The 19181-nt window shown below is 37.0% G+C and overlaps 5 protein-coding genes and 1 long non-coding RNA gene across 14 annotated transcripts in view; 2 read left to right on the top strand and 4 right to left on the bottom strand.

Moving 5' to 3' along the window:
• Positions 1-7: 7 nt before the first annotated feature.
• Positions 8-2824, top strand: LOC107072062 (uncharacterized). Of its 2 annotated transcripts, none has more exons than XR_016176404.1 (3): positions 8-163; positions 222-1733; positions 1920-2824. It is a non-coding gene; the product is annotated as an uncharacterized LOC107072062 (long non-coding RNA). The 2 variants fall into 2 exon arrangements; XR_001476537.2 differs by having other exon boundaries at positions 1651-1733.
• A 120-nt stretch (positions 2825-2944) lies between these two features.
• On the bottom strand, positions 2945-9111 carry LOC107072059 (uncharacterized). The gene is given in 5 exon segments (XM_015331646.2): positions 2945-4142; positions 6164-6415; positions 6490-6632; positions 6635-6907; positions 6980-9111. Coding segments are annotated over 5 exon segments (1479 nt in total). The 5' UTR covers positions 7119-9111; the 3' UTR covers positions 2945-3470.
• Positions 9112-9256: 145 nt separating this feature from the next.
• LOC107072060 (serine/threonine-protein phosphatase PP1-gamma catalytic subunit B) lies at positions 9257-12386 on the bottom strand. Its single transcript, XM_015331647.2, has 5 exons — positions 12113-12386; positions 11208-11339; positions 10886-11116; positions 10466-10794; positions 9257-10373 (listed from the first exon to the last, which is right to left on the bottom strand). The coding sequence occupies exons 1-5, from the start codon at positions 12165-12167 to the stop codon at positions 10134-10136; spliced, it is 987 nt and encodes a 328-aa protein (XP_015187133.1). The 5' UTR covers positions 12168-12386; the 3' UTR covers positions 9257-10133.
• Positions 12387-12728: 342 nt separating this feature from the next.
• LOC107072061 (ran-specific GTPase-activating protein) lies at positions 12729-15012 on the top strand. 2 transcript variants are annotated; one of them, XM_015331650.2, is made up of 5 exons: positions 12729-12913; positions 13013-13104; positions 13485-13642; positions 13739-14025; positions 14168-15012. In XM_015331650.2, exons 2-5 carry the CDS (start codon positions 13090-13092, stop codon positions 14470-14472), a joined length of 765 nt encoding a protein of 254 aa, XP_015187136.2. In that variant the 5' UTR covers positions 12729-12913; positions 13013-13089; the 3' UTR covers positions 14473-15012. The 2 variants fall into 2 exon arrangements, with proteins under 2 accessions (XP_015187136.2, XP_015187134.2); XM_015331648.2 differs by having other exon boundaries at positions 12730-12913; positions 13016-13104.
• A 105-nt stretch (positions 15013-15117) lies between these two features.
• Positions 15118-16642, bottom strand: wbl (endoplasmic reticulum protein 29-like protein wbl). Its single transcript, XM_015331660.2, has 3 exons — positions 16078-16642; positions 15503-15901; positions 15118-15411 (listed from the first exon to the last, which is right to left on the bottom strand). Exons 1-3 carry the CDS (start codon positions 16183-16185, stop codon positions 15175-15177), a joined length of 744 nt encoding a protein of 247 aa, XP_015187146.1. The 5' UTR covers positions 16186-16642; the 3' UTR covers positions 15118-15174.
• A 144-nt stretch (positions 16643-16786) lies between these two features.
• LOC107072064 (alpha-tocopherol transfer protein-like) overlaps positions 16787-19181 on the bottom strand; it is a 4050-nt gene continuing 1655 nt past the window's right edge. For 2 of the 7 annotated variants that reach the window (XM_015331657.2, XM_089171980.1), the window contains exons 2-7: positions 18329-18603; positions 18134-18242; positions 17688-18023; positions 17242-17605; positions 17048-17153; positions 16787-16980 (exon numbers count right to left, since the gene is read on the bottom strand). In XM_015331657.2, the coding sequence (XP_015187143.2) occupies positions 16883-16980; positions 17048-17153; positions 17242-17605; positions 17688-17959 (840 nt within the window). In that variant the 5' untranslated portion in view covers positions 17960-18023; positions 18134-18242; positions 18329-18603 and the 3' untranslated portion in view covers positions 16787-16882. Of the gene's footprint in view, positions 16981-17047; positions 17154-17241; positions 17606-17687; positions 18024-18133; positions 18243-18328 lie in introns of all 7 variants that reach the window. The other 5 variants (XM_015331655.2, XM_015331654.2, XM_015331653.2 and 2 more) reach the window with 5 other exon arrangements.

The following is a 19181-nucleotide window of genomic DNA, read 5'->3' on the forward strand; positions in this document are numbered from 1 at the left end:
GATCTACGTATCTTATGAAGAAGAATAAAAAACCGTCCGATTATTAATAATAGTTTTTTTTTCTAGAAGTGAAATGCGAAGGCCATCGAATGCCATGCAATAATATTTAAATGAAGTTGAAACCTTCTTCAACGTACGCAACGACGATCACACAAAAGAAATGGTAAGTCCAACTTTTGGAAATTCACATAATACTATATTAAGAATAATAATAATTAAAGACCGAAATGAAAAGTCAGCGAAACGAGTATCGAAATAGAAAAGTACAAAATGGCGAGGATGCATACTATTTGAAATGTTTGCAAATTTGTTGCACATTTATTGATAACAATGGCAGGATGATAAAGACGCTCGGGTTACGAGCAATAGACGAGGATGATATTTTCGTCCAGCTAGAGAGTACACAGAGAGATAGAGAAAAAGAAGGAGAAGAAGGAGAAGAAGGAGAAGAAGGAGAAGAAGAAAAGAAAAGCAAAAAGAAAAAGCAAGAAATCGTAGGATTGAAGCGAGGGCGAACGCAGAGGCGTCGGAGGATTCGAGCGAGGTGTTGGAGAAGTACGATGACAGACATATGAGGATTCCAGCGGCGAGATAAGATATGCGCGCCGAATACACGTCCTCCGAAATCTACCTTACGAGTATCTCACCCAATTATTATCTTTTTCGCTAAATCATTAATTCATTTTTTATTCTTAGTATTGAAATAACAAGAAATTATATGAAGCAAGTAGTAAGTAGCGTAGTCGGAGCCCAAAGGGTTAAGGTTAACATTCCATCTTTAATTTTAGTTTGGAGAACACCTCTATGCTAAGATAAATAAGAAGAAAGATCGCTTTGAAAATTTGATATTAAAATGATAGCAATGGTTGCACGCACGTGGCCATACCCTCTCTCATCTCTCTATCTCTGTAGAAATCTCGCAAAGACGTCCCCTTTATTTACATCGTAAAATAAACTTTTTCAATCTTGGAAAGAGAAAGATTCACGGTCAACGTCAGTCTTCGCGCTCGGAGAGATCGCTTAAACGATTTTCATTACGTTGACGGATATGTCCGCGTGCTTCTTCCTCCTCCGCAGAACCCAACTATGTGTACAACTGTGTATATATAGTTGATAATATTTATAAAACGAAAAAAGAGTCCTCTACTTATGCTAATTATATAACATTAACATTTCATTTGGAGGATTATATTAGGAATAAATATTTAGAAAATAATAATTTGTAGAAATTCAAATGATTGAATTGAAGAAAGAGAAAGAGAAAGAGAAAGAGGAAGTCGAGGAAGACGAATCATAGGTCGGTCGGTCGGTTGGTCGGTCGGTCTTGTACGAGACGCAAGTTCATATCCTGCGGTACCAGCCGTACGAGAATATGGCCGCAATGACAGATTTACAGATTCCAGCCATCGCCTTGTCCTCTTCTTCGGGATTCTTAAAGCGTATATCCAACGAGCAAGCAAGACGCGTCGCTTCGTCTCGGACGGGGACGGAATGGCCGGAGTGCACGTCAAATCGCACCTCCAATGTTTACGCTTTACGTCCGCAACTTTCCTCTCCGTCTCCTCCCTAATACCGCCATCTCTCTTACTTCCTTACTCACCTCTTTTATTTTTTCTTTACACGCTGCTACTTTTCCTTTGCTCCACCAAGTGGAAGCCAGGAGGAAGCCAAGAGGAAGCCAAGAGGAAGCCAAGAGGAAGCCAAGAGGAAGCAAGTCTTTGCCCTTTCTGAAAGTATGTACTTGGAAATTTGGAGAAGAAAATATTTGTCTACAAAGTGAACGTCAGGAAATAGTAATAATAATCATAGTTTGGCCAAAAAATCCTAGGAGGGAATACGAAATCAACAATTACATTTGATAAAAGTTGTACAAAAATATCGAAATTAGCTCGAAAAGTATAAAAATGTTTCTTTCGTAGCGAGCTGCTCTAAGCGAAAACCCTGGCGAAACCCCTGGCGAAACCCCTGGCGAAACCTCTGGCGATGACGGATTCATGGCCCGTGGGATGCAAGACGTTTCCTTCTCTCGTCTCTTTTCCTCCTCTTTTCCGGCAAATTCAACCGAGCGATTCATTTGTCGGTCTTTGATCCGCGACCAACGAGGCACACTCGGAAAATTAGCGAGATTTATTACGTTCTTCCTTAGAATATACACAATTTATACTTTTTTCTATTTTTTTCTATTTTTCTCGTCACCTGTTCTTATGATAGAATCCGAATCTTCGTTTTAACGATAATGTCCAATAAAAATATTTCTTAATTGGCAAATTATATTATTGTATACATTGTTATTGATAGCAGCGATTAAAAAACTAATTGTAAGATGAAAGGACTACTTTGTCGAAAGGATACCCAACGACCCACCCTGGGCATCTTTGGTGTTCCGTTTATCTTGAAATGATCTTGCTCTACGAAACGTCTTTGAGGGTGTATCTTTTTATGTTGCTTGACCTTTCGAGGGCCAATTCCTTTACGTTCCTCGTGTGAAAAGATGAAAGCAACTTCTTGATCGCAAAATCTTCTGTTTTACGGCCGGCGCCGCCGTCACGTGCAGTAAGTTGAAAATGAAAAGGGTCCGCGAGGGACCTTTTAAATAACATTTACTAGACAGAGAAATTAGAACATTGCTTGACAGTGACCCTCGTTTACAATTGAATCTTTTTCAAAAAAATATTCAGTAATACTTGCTTGTAACCGCAAAATGTTCTTTGCCAATGAGAAAATGTATCCGTGGTCATTAAGGATACGCTAATATGTTTACACAGCGCGTCGTCGTTTGGTACTCGGTCATCAATCAAGAGGCACGTCCGTCTGTCTCTCCGTAGGTGCCGCGTGCATCACGGCCACTGCCAGAAGATACTCCAAGTCGTAGTCTTACGACTTTAGGTGTTTGTTCGATCAGAATTTCGGAAATTTTGGAATGAAAGTGATAAAAAGAATACAATTTGTTTGGAAACTTGGTGTATTTGTGCTTATTTTGGAAACAAAAAGTAGACTAGTACGTTAAAGGTAGTTTAGTACGTTAAAGAAAAGTCGCATTTTTGATCGGATAACTAGTCGAAATGTTCGTTAAATTGGAAAAGCACGCAACTCTTCTCTAAACTTAAAAGTACAATGGCACGATACTCGAGGCATAATTTATTAAGGCACTTAACGGTCCCGCACTCTCATGGGTTGTCACGGAGCGTTTACATTCCCGTCTTGGCTCAAGAGAGCGTTTTAGGCTCGTTCGGCATTTGAGATACCTCGTATAAATAGACGCACTTTGCTCCTACAAAAGGCACTTTCCTTCTTGAACGACGTTACGTCGAACTTACGATCGAACTGGTTAACATTTTAACGCAAATCCTAAGATACCTATGTATATAATAGTATATGCATATCAAATGTTTTCTAACGAACGTCGTTATAGAAAATATCTAACGTTAAATACAATATAAATATACAATATTCAATTCAATTCAATTCAATTATCGTGGTCCGTAAAGAGACGACGTACTGGGATGCGCAGGGTGAGCAGGGTGAGCAGGGTGAGCAGGGTGTGCAGGGTGCGCAGGATGCGGATGAGGATAATGAAGGGAAGAATTTACGTGAGGATTCGATTGTCCGTGGTGATGTGAATGAGGTGGCGGCGGGGGAGGAGGGGGAGGTGGATAAGAGGACCAAGGTCCCGTAGGAGCTGTAGGATAAAATTGATGATGGTGATGATGATGATGATGTTCTTGACTCGACAAGTTAGGTATTTGCATTCCCTGCGGTATAATAGCGTTAGGATATCCGCTCGCGGAAATAACATTAGAGTTAGCGTTTACTACGGTGCCACTGGTAGAACTTGGTGCTGTTCTCTTGGCAGGATTCTGCTGTTGCATGGTCGAGGAAACGGCGGCGGCGGCGGTGGCGGTGGCCACGGTGTCGCAATCGTCGGACTCGCAATCTCGAAAACCCTTGGCAAAAGGATTGCTAGCAATTTTCAATTGCGTTATACGATGATTTTGGTAAGCCGTGACCGCGGTGAATATCGTCTCCGGGAAGGAAAACGTTTTGAAATTTTCCGTCCTTGGATCTGGTGCTGAACCTGGAGGAGAAGGGGCGACCACCACGTGACATCGCGGTTGATATCGGTGCATCGAATTCAAGATGATCTGGAGAAAAAGAATGGACAAGAGTAGAAAAGAGCAGAAGAGATGAAAAAAACATAGAGAGATGAACATAGCTCTCGTTTATACGAAGAGGAGGAAGAAGCACCACAGGGGGGCGGTCACAATGTTTGACAGGCAGAAGAGAGTCGGTGACTAATTAGTGTAAAAACTAACCCCCGAGCCAACGGCAATACGACACCCTCTTGGTTCTTTCCTATGCGTACGCTAATGTGCATATGCCTTGGCGAAGAGAGAGCGCACGTGTGTCTCCGCGTCCGGGAAAAATAAGACAAATTCAAGAATATTGCGTCCATGGAAAATGCGTGTGGCCCCAAACGAGCAATCGAATTTCTTCTCTTTTTCGACCAACGTCTCATCCTACTCGCGTCCACCTTTCTTCTTTGACAAATCTGTGCCACACAAGAATAAAAAAAAAAAAAAAAAAACACAAAAAAGAAGAGAAAAAACTCGAACACGAATGGTATGCGATCCGGAAAGGTTCTCTTCGATAAGATACGCCAATTAAGAGACGTTCTAGCAGCATCGTCTTCTCCTTAAAGCCTTTTTCCATACGCAATTAAAAGAACAAACTAGCCTGTTTGTCGCCTTCCTAGCCTTCCTCCTCACTCTTTCTCTCTCTCTCTCTCTCTCTCTCTCTTTCTCTTTTTTGTGTCAAAGGTCTTCTCTTACACGGCGAGCAATAAATTGTCGAAAGGAACGCGAGCGGAGGGCACGAGACTACTCTGATCTCTTTCAAGGATTCCGTGAGCGTCGAAAAATAGAGGGGTGTTTCTGGTAGAAAGCCGGCCCCTCGATGATCATTATTCGATCAACATTTCGATTAGTATTTCGATTAGTATTTCGATTAGTATTTCGAAGCAATTTTATGAGCAAAAGCAACAACCAAAGTAATACGAGTCGCGAAAAAATCAACAAAGACATTCTCCCAGGTGCACTTTTTGTTGCGTTTGCAATACCGATTGTAACACACTGGTCGTCTACCTTCGATTTGGCACGACAAATCGTTCCGATTATTTTTGGCTATCCGATTCTAATTAAGCTTCTTGTTACGCTTGTTTCATTCGATAAGAAGAACAACTGTTTCGAGCATCGACCCTTTTTCTTTCTTTCGTCAATCGCCGACCCGACTACTCCGAGTTTGTAAATTAGCGATCGTTAATGTAAATCGATATACGTAAGCGTGTGATCGTTGAAAGAAAAATCGTTGAAAGAAAAATCGTTGAAAAAAAGTTTCAAGTTTATAATCATAATCAATCTTATGAAGAAAAACGTTTTAAAGTTTATCTAAAGTTTATCTTAACATTGTGTTCTTTGCAGCTGAAATTCGTGATAAATTGCTAACTTATGTAGAAATTCTTGTTCTTTGGTATAACGGCCGCGTATGCACATGAAATTATAACAATTTGTGATGTTCATTCTTTCATAGGTTCGACCTCTTTTCCCATGCGTTTATGTTTATCGTTTACGTTAACTGTGTTTACGTTATTCTAGGCTTACGATGGTCCATGCCATCGTGGCGACAGGGGAAAAGATCAATTTAAACTCGAGTATCCAAGTTGCTTTGCGTGGATGCTTGATCGATCCAACAAAAAAAAAAAAAAAAAAAAAAAAAAAAACTCGTAAAGTCGAGTAAAAAAGAGTACATTTTCAAAGTAATATTTCGTTCTCGCGAAAAGAGTCATGGCTTTAGGGTGAGTTAGAATTTGTGGTAAACGACAGCCTCGTATCTCAGCTCAATTAAAGCGAACTCGTCCGAAACGACAAACACGTGGAAGAACAAGAGTAGGAACGTTGTCGTCGTCGTCGTCGTCGTTGATGCCGTCGGCGTTGACGTCGACGTTGCCATCGAAAACATGCTGCATTTTTCATTCTACTTTATTACGAGGGTACTTTCAAAATGAGAGAGAGAGAGAGAGTTTTAACGAGGACCGGAAAAGAAAAGACACCCAACCTACGAGTTTGATTTAAGAATCTCAAAGATGATCAGTTTTTCACGGACTTACGTGGCCGTTGTCATCGAGTTGATTATTGGTTAGTTTGAGTTTGTCAAAAGAGACCGGTTGCTTCATCCAGTGAGCTCCGCTGGCAGGACTGTCAGGATGCATGTGAATCCTGGGTGGTGAAACTGGATCGGCCCGACCAGCAACGACCCAAGCACTGCTGTGAAAAGCATATCTGTATCTTTTGTCGTCGCACGGGACAAAATCCATGACCAAAAGATACTCCGTGTTTGGGTCCAAACCAAAAAGTCGACACTGAAAAAAGGTGGTCGCTTTCTTATTTATTTTTTTGTTTATACATTCCTATGTTTAGTGGTTTAAGTTGTCACCTGAAAAGTAGGAAACATTCTCCTTCCAGCTTTGGTCACGATCATTTCTGTTCCCAATTGATGGAATTCTTCCCAAAGTGGTTTAGCCTCGAGCGCTGCCCCAGCTCCAGCGAGCGCCGGATGAAGCGGAATCTTCGAGCCGATTTCTCATTACCCTCGTCGCTTCTACGTCGATGGTGATGATTATTGGTGACGTTATTATGATGATGATGATGATGATGATGATGATGGTGGTGATCACCATGATGACGATTATTATTGTTCCTGTCGTTTCTAAGATCCGCCGAAGAGGAAGAGGTAGCTACCACCGATGTTACTGCCGGCGGATTCGAAGCGTGCGCCGACGCCAAAGAGGACTTGTTTGAATTTGTTGTTGGACTTCGGGATCGTTTAACTCTGCCTGCGCTTTGTAAACACGCTAACAGAATAGATTATATATAAGCTTGGAACACAGGATTTAGGATAGGAAAGACGGAAGGATTGGACTCACCTTCCATTTGTTGCATCGGTGACGGTACCATCGACAATTGTTGATGCTGCTGCGTTGGCCATTGTTGGTAGCAACAATCGGCGGCGGCGGCGGCACCACCACCGATATCGTGTCTTTCTTCTTGCTGTTGTTCTTGCATATTTAACTTAAATAACCGAAGAACACATTGAATAAGCCACAATATCTAAGAACTTTAGCATTGAAACCTTTTTCTTATATCACTTTTCCTTCATTTTTTCAATATTTCCAATCGATCGACGACGACGATGACACTTTAAAACAACACTTTGACTTGACATATTACTTTGCCGATCAATTAAATAATAACGTTTACGAGAGGACGAGCAAATTTAAAAGAAGAAGAAAAACACAAGTATGTATTATGATAGAAGGAAGGGTATTCTTCGTTCGTCGTTTTAAGTCACAAAATTTGACCGAATTTCGAATTGGAGCCGTTGACAGCTAGGCGTATCACAAGAAGAGGGCTACCAAGGCAGAAATAATGATCTCAAAACTTGCCGACCGACCGATCGTCAACGGGACTTGTCCTCGCCTTCGAGAGAGTTTGCTGACAAGAAAGGATTTCTGTAACGGGAACGAGAGAGGGAAAGAGACAGAGGGAGAAAGAGAAAATCTCGGACGATGAAATCGGATGATGATTCAGAAAGGACTCTCTGCTGGCAACTACCCCCGCTAGTAGTCTTATCATCGGAACATCATTCTCTTTCCCTCTCCCTCTCCCTCTCCCTCACCCTCTCTCAAATCGTTGAAGAGCTGAAAAAGCTACGGGCGGAGGTGCCACGCGAAAGGAGGGGTTTCTCGAAGAACCTCCTACATGGACACCCACGCGTACTAGAAAGCCAAGTTCCTTCTGACGCCTCGCAACTTGGCATCGTTCTTTTGGCCCTCTCGCCGAAAGCCCAAGTCCCGCCTCTTTTCTCTCATTCTCTTTTCTTTAAGGGTAGCACCGATTTCTCAGCCAAACGAAATTCAACGCTCGACCACGACGACACGCCGCAAAGCTTCCAACAACACAACTTTGCCTGCAGAGAGTGTGTATATATATATATACATGTACACGCATCTACCTTTACGACCGACCGGCGGCCGACAGACCACTACGTTATTTCAATGACCATACACACTCATACGTCATTGTCTAGATTCCAAGTATAGTATTTGCTTATGTTAGAAGTAATAGATACTTGTTTACTTTATCACCTCTTATCTTTTATCGATTAATTACTTGGGAATCTCGTTGTAGAATCAGAGCTGTAAACAGGTTGTCAAAAGTGATCAGCGTGAATGTTATCATTTATTCATTTTTGATGTTGGTTGAAAAAATATGAAGTGGTAAAAAATACACGATCTAGCTAAAATTGTAGTTTACGAATTTATTGTTTAATATTCGCTATCATTATTGTAATTGCATTGTAATAGCATAGTACCAATACTGTCATTTTATATGTATGTATGTAGGATGTATGTGTGTGTGTATCAAAATCAAAATCAAAATCAAATGACGATGATTTACGTGCGACGAATATAAAGTAGAGAACAATTACAGTTTTTAGCAAAGTTGTATATATTAGAGGACGTTGTTCGTTAAACAAAGCGATACTGCGATACTGAGTTTTTCGCTCCGATTTATTTATAAAAAAAGGAAACTTTGAATATACAGATATTAGAGAAAGGCAAAATAATCGATTCCAGTTATTGTTTGTTTAAATTGAGGAGAAAAAAATCGTTGCATTTTATATAAGATAGATTAAATGTTCATAATAGTACAGAGGAGAGGAAATGAAAATCGAAAGAATACACTATTGTGATAACGATAAAAACAGTTTCATCCTGCCACGATAATAAGTAGGACCATAAACACAAATTTGTATCCTTGATAGAAAATATTTCTCTTTTATCATATTTTCACTTAAACTCAACGTAATATACATATTACGTAATGTAACGCTTAACTACTTGCGTAAAATATATTTTATTTAAAACATAATGTAACATAATATTACTTCCTTTACGTGTTAATGTTTAAAATTGATATAAGGCAAGGGTCCGGAGAAGCTTTGCAACGTTCTTATAAATCTATTACGTTATTTTCATATTGAACTATTATTAAAGGGTTCTACAAAAAAGTGAAACTTTATTTTATTTTATTTTATATATATCTCGCATATATTTATATATATATATATATAAAGACGTTTATGTTACGCAAATCCATTCATCTACCAATCTGTTTTACGAAGTTTGTGCGAGTGTTAGTTGTTTTTTCTTTTTTTTTTTTTTTTTTTTTTTTTTATCAGAGAAACGTTGAGCTTCGATTATGATAACATTACTTTGTACAAGGTTCGTACGGACGTATTACAGTCGATAATTAACGATCATAGGCAGTCGCTAATAATACATTATCGCGCTTACAGATCGTATATTATTATATCGTTATAATCAAGATTCCGGATATTTTGTTGGTCGTATCGCGTTACATTATATATAGGGAACAAATTTAAGCGGAACAAAATAATGTTACATATATATATATATATATATAATTTCACTTCTGTTAGACAGAACTATATAAAAGCTGCAAGAGAGTGATAAATATTATAGTTCAGAGATCATTTTATCGAACGAGTGATAGCTATTATTATTCTACGATCTACGTTATTTTAATCCGGTTTTTCCTTTTATTTCCAGTGTTTTTACGCTTTTGGTGTTTTTTCTCCTTTTTTCTTTTCTTTCTTTTCATTTCCTTTCTCGATGACTCGTGCCTTTTCTTATAATATATATATATATATATTTATTTATTTATATTTTCTTATTACTCCATAATTAAATCGACCGCGTATACGTACAAATAGAAATCAATTTCCAACCGATAAATTCTACCTTCATACAACTGAATTATTTTCATTTTGAAAATCTCGCAAATAACGAACAACGCCTCTCCGGATAATATCTGCCATCTTTTTAAGTAGTCATTGCTTTTTTTTCTTTTCTTTTAAATGAACTTCGTATGCTCTGCAATGAATTAATAGCAACTCTTATTAATAAGAATTCGCAATGTCAAAAAAAAAAACGGATGTGGGGAACAATACATAAGATCCTAAGTCTTTTGCGTCCAAAAATCATTCTAATAATTTCACTTCTTTTTATTTTTGTTATTTGCACCTCGTGGAGGAGTTACTGGTCTTCCTGCGTTTAGACCGCCATAAGTAAATTTCCTTTTATCCGCTGGTTTTAAAATTTGGAAACTACACATTAGAGTCTCGTCTACTGACATCATGGCACCAGCATTATCAAATTCCCCACAGTAATTTGGAGCAGAAAATAAAGTTACCAATTGTCGTTTAGCAAAAAATTCATAGCCATCTTCTACTACCTGAAATGTCAATGAAAATGTTTATTATTTATTGTCTTTGGATTGAAATTGGAAGAAACATAAAGGGACAACACTACCACTACAACACTTACTTGATGCGCACGGCATATCAGATCAAAATCGTGTTTATGTAAAAATTTCGCAACGATTTCGGCGCCAAACGTAAAAGAGACGCCACGATCATTTTCACCCCAACCCATGGTATCTTTATCTGGATCGGACCATAGTAAATCGCAAAGAAGCCCTTGATCTGGTACATCTGTAGGTCGCATGATACGTCTAATCTGTTCCATGCTTTGAAGATCTGGACTCAATCCTCCATGACAACAAAATATTTTCTCATCCACAATAGCCGCAACAGGTAAACAATTAAAACAATCCGTAAAGGTTTTCCATAACTTGATGTTATATCGGCGTTTACCTGAAATATGTATTACCTTACTTTCACATACATCTATTATTATAAGCAATGTAAAGCTTCTTTTTTGTTTATAACTTTAGAAAATACTTACACTCGTCATAAAACCCATATATCCTGTTGATAGAAGCGCATTCATGGTTACCTCTGAGTAAGAAAAAATTTTCTGGGTACTTGATCTTATAGGCAAGAAGAAGACAAATGGTTTCTAAAGATTGTTTTCCTCTGTCGACGTAATCTCCCAAGAAGAGATAATTGCTTTCGGGTGGAAATCCACCATATTCGAACAATCGCAATAAGTCATAATATTGACCATGAATATCACCTTAAAAAGCAAGTCCTTAATCAAGTCTTAACGAAATATATTAATTATACAATGGTTTTTAAGCAACGTCATACATTTTATCAAAACTTACCACATATTTTAAGCGGTGCTTCAAGCTCTAGCAAAATAGGCTGAGACAAAAATATTTCACGAGATTTAAGACAAAGGCCTCGAATTTCTCCCTCTGATAATTGTACATTTTTTCCTGGTCTAGCACCTCTTACTAATAAAACAGTCGAAAGGAAAAAATGAAAGATTAATAACGTTAACAAATCTTGTCTATTTAATGATTTCAATTGAATCTATTACATATAGAGATTTCTCAGAAATTCTAGACACGCAACGGACACGCAACGAACACGCAACGGACACGCACGCGCGTATACGCAAACCGAACGCAAGCACGCACCCTTGATCGAATATTTGCATGAATCAGCATGAGCTCTTAATATAGCTAATAGATACAATCTATAATAGACAGCATTGATGTGGCGACATCGACGATATTCGTCCAAATAATATGACGAGTGTTGCAAACGACAAATAATATATTTCAATAAAATAGAAAAGTAGAAGGAAAGAATCGGGCCTCGCCCAAATGTTGTTTCGACAATTTGAGGGCGGTTGTCAACCTCATTTTTATGTAAACAAACCATCGATAATATTGTAACTCTCTCTTTCCTTTTTCTTTCTTTCTTTCTTTCTCTCTCTCTCTCTCTCTCTCTCGCGCGCGCGCGTACTCGCCGAGATTCCTTAATGCGATCTGTCGTGTTTAGATTTCATTGCATAATCGGTATATCGAAAGGTAGAAGACAAAATATATGGATATGCGCTAGATAAAAATAAGAGAAATAATATGAAAAAAACATTGAAGGAAAGTAAAAGGTGGAGAAAAAATGACGCGGCTTACTAACTCCGTACGATAGCTTCTTCCTCCCCCCTTTCCCCGATACCCTTCCCGCTTCTCTTAAGAAGAATGATCGGAGAGAGCTTTACCTTCTAACAATCGACCTATGATGCTATCAATGTTTAACTTGTCGGTCTCAGCCATCGGACCGGAGTTTCGTGCGCGTACCGGGCTTCACACGGAGCACCTTGATACGAGGATGAGCCTTGATTTTTCTGGATCTTAATTCGTCTTACACAAAGCACTTTATCGTCTTCGCGGTTTTCAACAAGGTACCCGCAATGGCCGCCCGGAGGAACCGCGCACTCCACTCCCTTTAACTCACTCACTCTCTCTCTCTCTCTCTCACTCTCTTTTCTTCTTTTCCTCCTTCCCTGTCGTTCTTCATGACATTATCCCCTCCAATTGAGTCGGAGTACCGCCACGACCAAGCTTAACCTTATTTTCCAATGCGCGCGCATCGAATTACCACTCACTTTATTGACAACGTTTTTTATTGGACAACGTTGAGCGCAAATCCAACGGACGAATCGTACGTTTGGAATTGGACATTTCTTTCATTTTCAATTTCCTATTTTTATTCTTTCATTTGCAGTTTGCAATTTGCAATTTTTCAAGATTATTTATTATTAATGGTGATAGAATTATTCTCTCTTGCAAGCAGAACGACAAATACAAATACATTTTTTTCTTTGATACTTAACGGCAATTGGTCCATTTGAAACGATATACTGACAACCGATTTCATCCAATAGCAAGCGATTTTTGTAATATTGCTTCAACGTTATTCGATCAAACGGAAATTTTAGAATAAAATCGCTATACTTAAAAACAGTTGACGACAACATGAAAAACTTCTGCCCATACGAAGCTACTTCTCTTGAATAAAGGTAAAAAAGTGAATTGAAATATTAGAAAATTGATCCGAACTTGATATTAATAAACAAATTGACTATTATTTCTCTGTATGAAAATTTATTTTTGCTTAGCAGTTGTAGCATTGAAAATACCGGCGTCAAGTGGTATATCAATTATTCTCGTCGATTCCATTCTACATTAGAAAAATATGCCAGAAAACGTGGTAAATATTTCATATTTATTCTACATTTCATTTTAGATTTCATTTTCACATTTTATTTGATATCATGAAAATTTGTTGTTGCTACAAATTTTCTTAATATCTCAGATAGAGACTATGTAAGTTTCTTTTATTTCTAATAATAATAACAATAATAATAATAATCATCATCATCATCATCATCATTAATTATGATTATTAGTAGTATTAGTATTAGTATTATTACAATATGTTATATCATAGAAAAATGTTAAAACAAAATATCTGTATAAATAAATAATGAAAGCTCGTAGTAGAATCAAATCTAATTAGTTCAATATAATTATATATATAAGAAATAGGTATTTCATTAGTTAATAAATAATGAATCATCCGTAATATAGTTGAACGGAGATCATGTGGACGTTAAGGGTACGAGTTGTGATGTTCAGGAGAATGAAGATGTTAATACGGAAAATGACGTACACTTTGAACCAATCATATCTTTACCTCTAATAGAGGTTTCAAATAACGAAGAAAATGAAGAAGAGATGATCAAATTGTAAGTCTCGAGTTCTATACTCGAAATATATACGAAATATATATTATATAAAGGTTATATTTGTTTAGCTTAATACTTGTTATTTTGCAATTACAGAAGAGCTAAACTATATCGTTATGAGTCTGCTATTAGCCCACCTGAATGGAAAGAGCGTGGTACTGGAGAAGTAAAGCTATTAAGACATAAGACGAAGAATACAGTTAGAGTGGTAATGCGTAGAGACAAAACGTTGAAAATATGTGCTAATCATTTTGTCACTCCTTGGATGGAATTGAAACCAAATTGTGGTAGCGACAGGGCTTGGGTTTGGAGTGTTCTTGCTGACTTTGCCGATGAACAACTTAAGCCAGAATTACTTGCAATACGTTTTGCAAATGCAGAAAGTAAGAATTTGTTTTCATTCTATATTAATGTTTGATTACTTTATTGCGTATACACATTAAGGTAACATTTATTTGTATCGTATTTAATGAATGTATTGTTTTTGTTTGTTTTTTTTTCTCTCTCTCTCTCTCTCTATCTAAGATGCATCATTATGGAAAGATGCTTTTGAAAAAGCAAAATCCATAGTGAGATCTGAATGTGCAATTTACGCTGGCAAAAGCAATCCTGAAATTAAGAACGTCGATAGTGATAGTGAATCCTGCAGTGATGTAAGCTACAGTGGGAGTACTGACAACGAAGAACAAACAAACAAAGAAAAAGTTCGCAAAGAGGTTTCTCAAGAATCTGTGGAAAATGTCAAAGTCATAGAAAATACAGAGGATGTAACTAAAGGACTTGAAAATTTAGAAGTACAAGATAATTCAAAAATTAATAAGAATATGTAAAATGTAATGAACTACTTTCAACAGTGTAGGGGTAAAGTGACGTTAATATTCATATGATGATGGCACATTCCAAGCAATATGCAATATTTATGTATGCATACACATCCATACATATGTTGTACATGTATGCATTCAAAATAATACACTACCGATGCTTATAAGATCTGCGCGCGCGCACGCGGGGCAACGATTTTATAGAGAAATTTTTAAATTCGATACAAACTAAAATATATATCTTCGCTTTATTAATAAGGTGCTGTTTTTAAGAACGTTTTACGCTGCGAGTTTTTTAATCAATAGCAGATGGAGGAAGAAGTGATAACATTTTTATACATGAAAATGTTTATCAATAGAAATTTGATAACCCTGAATACATGTAAAAACACGACGTAAATTTAAACATTTAGTATTTATATATACAGGAGTGAAATTTCAATTTGTAACAGTACTATGTTCAAAGATATTTTATACATTACTATTTTAACGATTAATTAAAATTCAAGTTAACAAGTATATGAAAATAAAGAGAAGTATTACAAATATATTTTTGTTTTCATTTTGCAGTATAGATTAAAACAATGATGACAAGACAAAACGTTGTCAACACTCTTGTTAACAACAAGAGAAAAATAAGGCAATTGTCAATATTTTTTGAATATTTTTTAATATATTGGAGGAAATTCATATTATGTAAGAAATTGTTCACAACTCGTCCCTGTGCGTAAATGATTGTAAAATGTTTCTCCTTTCTTCCATTGTACGTTTCTTATCGTTTGACAATTTTCCTTTTAGAAGGCCCTCCAGACGCGTTTGTTCCGTTTGAACGAATATGTCTCCTCTCTCCAATATTCTTTCCATCATTTTAACATACACCTTTGCAGCAGCACGTTGCGTTTCTGGTAATGTTTCTTCGAAAACCTTAGCTTTGTATAAAATTTCCTGAAAACAAAAGATCATACATATAGAGTTACAGATAAGATAATAGAGAACAATTTCAACGATTGTTTCTTTTAATTAGTCCATCTTTTACTTGTCTATCATTTTCTGCGCTGCTTTTGAATTCTTCAGCGAGCCTATCCAATTGCTCTACGCAACCTGGTAATCCAAGATATACGCCCGACTTTGATTTAATGAATCGTTTAATATTGTCCGCAGTAAAATCAACATCCTTTTCTGCGACAAACCTAAGAGGTTCTGTTTTTCCTTGTAAAAACAATAGAACGACTGGAAAATCTTCTTTCTTAATGTTATAACGCTTAGCCAAATCTGCGTTATCTTTGTTGCCAAAATCTTTAACGCCAACTTCTGCAACTAAAAGATCTTGAGAATCTTTAGTAGTTGCAGCTATCTTTCCAAATTGTTCGTGTTTTTCTCCGTATGGGAATGCAACGTCAAATTTAACAACAACTGCCTTAAACTTGGCTATCACCTGTAATAGTAACAGAGCATGTTCAATTATTCATGAAAAAAAGGATTAAATGCGTGTATTTACAATGCATTGTACAGGTAACGATGGTAACGGATCATCCAAAACACAGCGATAATACAAAAGAAACATGTTCTTTTTATTATTGAAAAGAATAAAGAGAATGAAATGTGACAAACCTTGTCAAAGGAATATGAATCCAAAGGGACGCAACCTTTGCAATCCTCAGCGATAGAAACGCTCGATCCGATGATCGTGCCGATGAATAAAATCAACGGTATTAACATCTTACTCTCGAAAAACGATCGATTCGATTAAGTCAAAAGAATGAAAGAAAAGGAAAAATAAATCGCATGAAATATAAAAATAGGAAAATTAGAGGAAAGAAAAGTTAATTAGTAATTATCCTTTCTTAATATATTGCTCGAATTGTCGTCGTCGAATTGTCGTCGTCGAATTGTCGTTGAATTGTCGTCGTCGAATGTCGTCGAACCGTCACCGGTTGTACAGATTCATAAAAAACAAATTTACCGAAGGTGTCTCTCTCCTTGATATTGACTCTCTTGTGCGCAATCGAAGAATCGAACAATCGAAGGAAGACAAGAGTCGTCGAGGGAAGAAGAAAAAGATCGAACAAGATGAAATTGGAATTAATTGTCATCGATATTTGACTGGAAAAAGTAATACGCGAGAGAGAAATAAATGTAGAAATTTTCGAGCTGCAAGGAGGGAGAGTGATGAGGCTTTGGGTAACGTCGAATCAGAATCGACCACGAATGTGCCACGCTATGGCATAAAGTAGGATAAAGACGCGCTCATTTTCTACTGACCACGTTACAGCGCAAGTGCATTAGCGGCTGACTACGAATCGTATCAAACTGTTAGATATTTATTTTTTTTTTTATCTATATATTTTTCTTTATTCTTCAAAGATTCATTGTGTATAATTTGCAAGATAAACAAGATCAATGAAAATCGTTACAATTATTTTTTCTTCTTTTGCGGAGCACTGTAGTTTTGACTAACGAGTTCTTCTTCGAGGAAATACTCTCTCAATTGTTGTAATTTATGGTCATTTTGCTCTATACATGGAAAATATATAATTAGGAAAATATAAACGTAAACGCGCGAAGGTTATTTCATTTTTACCTTTAAGTACTTCAACGTAGTCCAATTCTCCGCCAAAATCTTTAGGAAGGCATTTGGGAGGTATATGTTGGTAAACTTCCGACACATCGCCGGTGTATGGGTGTATCTATGTGTAACAATGCGAGTTTATTTGATTAAATAAATAAAGGGAAAGAACATTTTCCTATATTATTCCTCTTATTTGTTAATTTTACCAGTTTAAAAAATTCTGGATTCATAAAGGGTCTTATGATTGCGAGAACTTTGTCGAGGATCCAGGTAGCGTTTAGAATATGAATACCCTTCAATCTAAATGGTATTCCGTCTTGAATATATTGAAAGAATTTTCGAATACTGCTGATGGAAAGTGTAGATAAGTGTCCCAAGGATACACCAGTCATGTCAAAAAGAAAAATATAACCGGGTTCGCAACCTTCGGTATAAAGAGTTGCATCCACAGTCATCATGAGTAATTTTAAAGCATCGCCCAATTTGTATTTATTTGGATCAGTGTCTTTTAATTGCTTAAAAATAATACGATATCCATTGGGATCCGGTACAGGTAGCGCTGTAATGTTTCTATAACATGAAATTCATTCACCTACAGCACAACAATATGTTTATAATATCGCGTTAAAATAATAGATAAGTAAACAGTTACAGCTTTTTTAGGGTACATTGCAAGCTCTCTGAATTGGGATCGCGGTTGCTAAAGACATCGGGAAAAGTTGTTCTTATTTTGTAGTAAGCTTCCATGCATCGCAATGTCGCGTCGATTTGAAAATAGCAACTGTGCGCAAAGATTGCCAACTGTTCTACTGGAATATCAGAAAGGTTTCTTTGCCGAATCCATTCTTCCAACTTTAGTAATAGTTCATCCGAAAGTTCGGGGTACTTTTTTGTCGAATCTTCGATCGTATGTCCGAGTTTCATATTAGAAAGCAGTAATATCGCTAATGCAAATCTTTCATAAGAAAATTTCTCTAAATGCTGTATGCTGTAATAAACGTAATAAGTTGAGAAATATTGAAAACACATTCTTCCATAAAGTGTTTTAATATTTATCCTGATACATATCTACTATGTACTATATATTTCAGAACTTACAAATATTCCTATATTGAAACACAAGTCAAGGATGCGTCGTTATTTTATTAGCACGTTTGCTTCCCGTTTTTCTCTACTCGTTGCTATTTTGTCTTTTGCCGAATTTGTCCTAAAAACGTTAGAATATAATCGCCAATCCGATTGTTGGAAAAAACATACCTTATTTGACTGTTCGTTTTGAAGAAATTGTCATACCTTGCGATGCTCTCTTTGCTTGGATGGCTCTACTTTGGTCAAATTATTTCCAACTAAAGCAATCGTAAATTGGATACGTGCTAATTATATAGGCTTATCAACGATCGAACAGTTCGAGAACGTTCGAGATAAATTGAAACAACAAAAACAATGACCATCAGAAGATCCGATGGATAAAAATTGCATACGGCTCGTTGATGAAAACTGTTCGCCGCGTGTATGTATCTTTTCTTTTTTCTATGACACGGATCTTTAATTGTTTCTTTTTTTCAACTCTTTCATAATATTATACATATTATTAGACAGATCGTAAGACAGTTTTCAATGAAGAACAAACGTTTTTCCATAAAAATCGAGAAAAAATAAAGGAGAACTAAATCAGTGATGGAATCGCTATTAATAACATAACGATAAGATTAGTTCAGTTTATCTAATTGTAAGATATGAGAATATATTGAAACGCGAGTAAAATCGATTTTGGTTCGAATCGGTGAATGGGAAAGATGCGTACTTGCGATGACGAAATCAACGGAACAAATATATGTATATAGGAAGGGTAGTACGTACATTGACGAGGCTTGCTCGATTCATTCTCGATCATCGGTTGAAAGATGAAAAAGCATCGTGATTTGTATTGTCGTATGCATGAAAACAATGATGACAAGAGAGAGAGAGAGAGAGAGAGAGAGAGAGAGAGAAGAGAAAAGAAGGAAGAAAAGCAAAGTTGCAACGGGAATCGAGAGTAGTGACAAGGCTAACGGGTGGCCCGGTCGGCCGGTTCACCACTAGAGGGAACAGGATTTGCCGTAGGCGTCGTACGTTCATTGATAAGCGAGCGTATAACTTGGGTGTG

Source organism: Polistes dominula, unplaced genomic scaffold (genome assembly GCF_049000335.1).
Source record: "Polistes dominula isolate Pdom_NZ unplaced genomic scaffold, Pdom_raw_medaka contig_73, whole genome shotgun sequence".
NCBI classification, from domain to species: domain Eukaryota; kingdom Metazoa; phylum Arthropoda; class Insecta; order Hymenoptera; family Vespidae; genus Polistes; species Polistes dominula.

Bases quoted from the DNA above. Each gene is read 5' to 3' on its own strand.
- LOC107072060 (XM_015331647.2), bottom strand. From the start codon at position 12,167: ATGGCTGAGACCGACAAGTTAAACATTGATAGCATCATAGGTCGATTG. The intron at 11,117-11,207 runs GTAAGTTTTGAT...TTGCTTTTTAAG, and splicing joins AGCACCGCTTAAAATATGTG to GTGATATTCATGGTCAATAT. The intron at 10,795-10,885 runs GTAAGTATTTTC...TACATATTTCAG, and splicing joins ATATGGGTTTTATGACGAGT to GTAAACGCCGATATAACATC.
- LOC107072061 (XM_015331650.2), top strand. The intron at 13,643-13,738 runs GTAAGTCTCGAG...TTGCAATTACAG, and splicing joins GAAGAAGAGATGATCAAATT to AAGAGCTAAACTATATCGTT. The intron at 14,026-14,167 runs GTAAGAATTTGT...TCTCTATCTAAG, and splicing joins ACGTTTTGCAAATGCAGAAA to ATGCATCATTATGGAAAGAT.
- wbl (XM_015331660.2), bottom strand. From the start codon at position 16,185: ATGTTAATACCGTTGATTTTATTCATCGGCACGATCATCGGATCGAGC. The intron at 15,902-16,077 runs GTTTGTCACATT...TTACTATTACAG, and splicing joins ATTCATATTCCTTTGACAAG to GTGATAGCCAAGTTTAAGGC. The intron at 15,412-15,502 runs GTAAAAGATGGA...TTTTGTTTTCAG, and splicing joins GCGCAGAAAATGATAGACAA to GAAATTTTATACAAAGCTAA.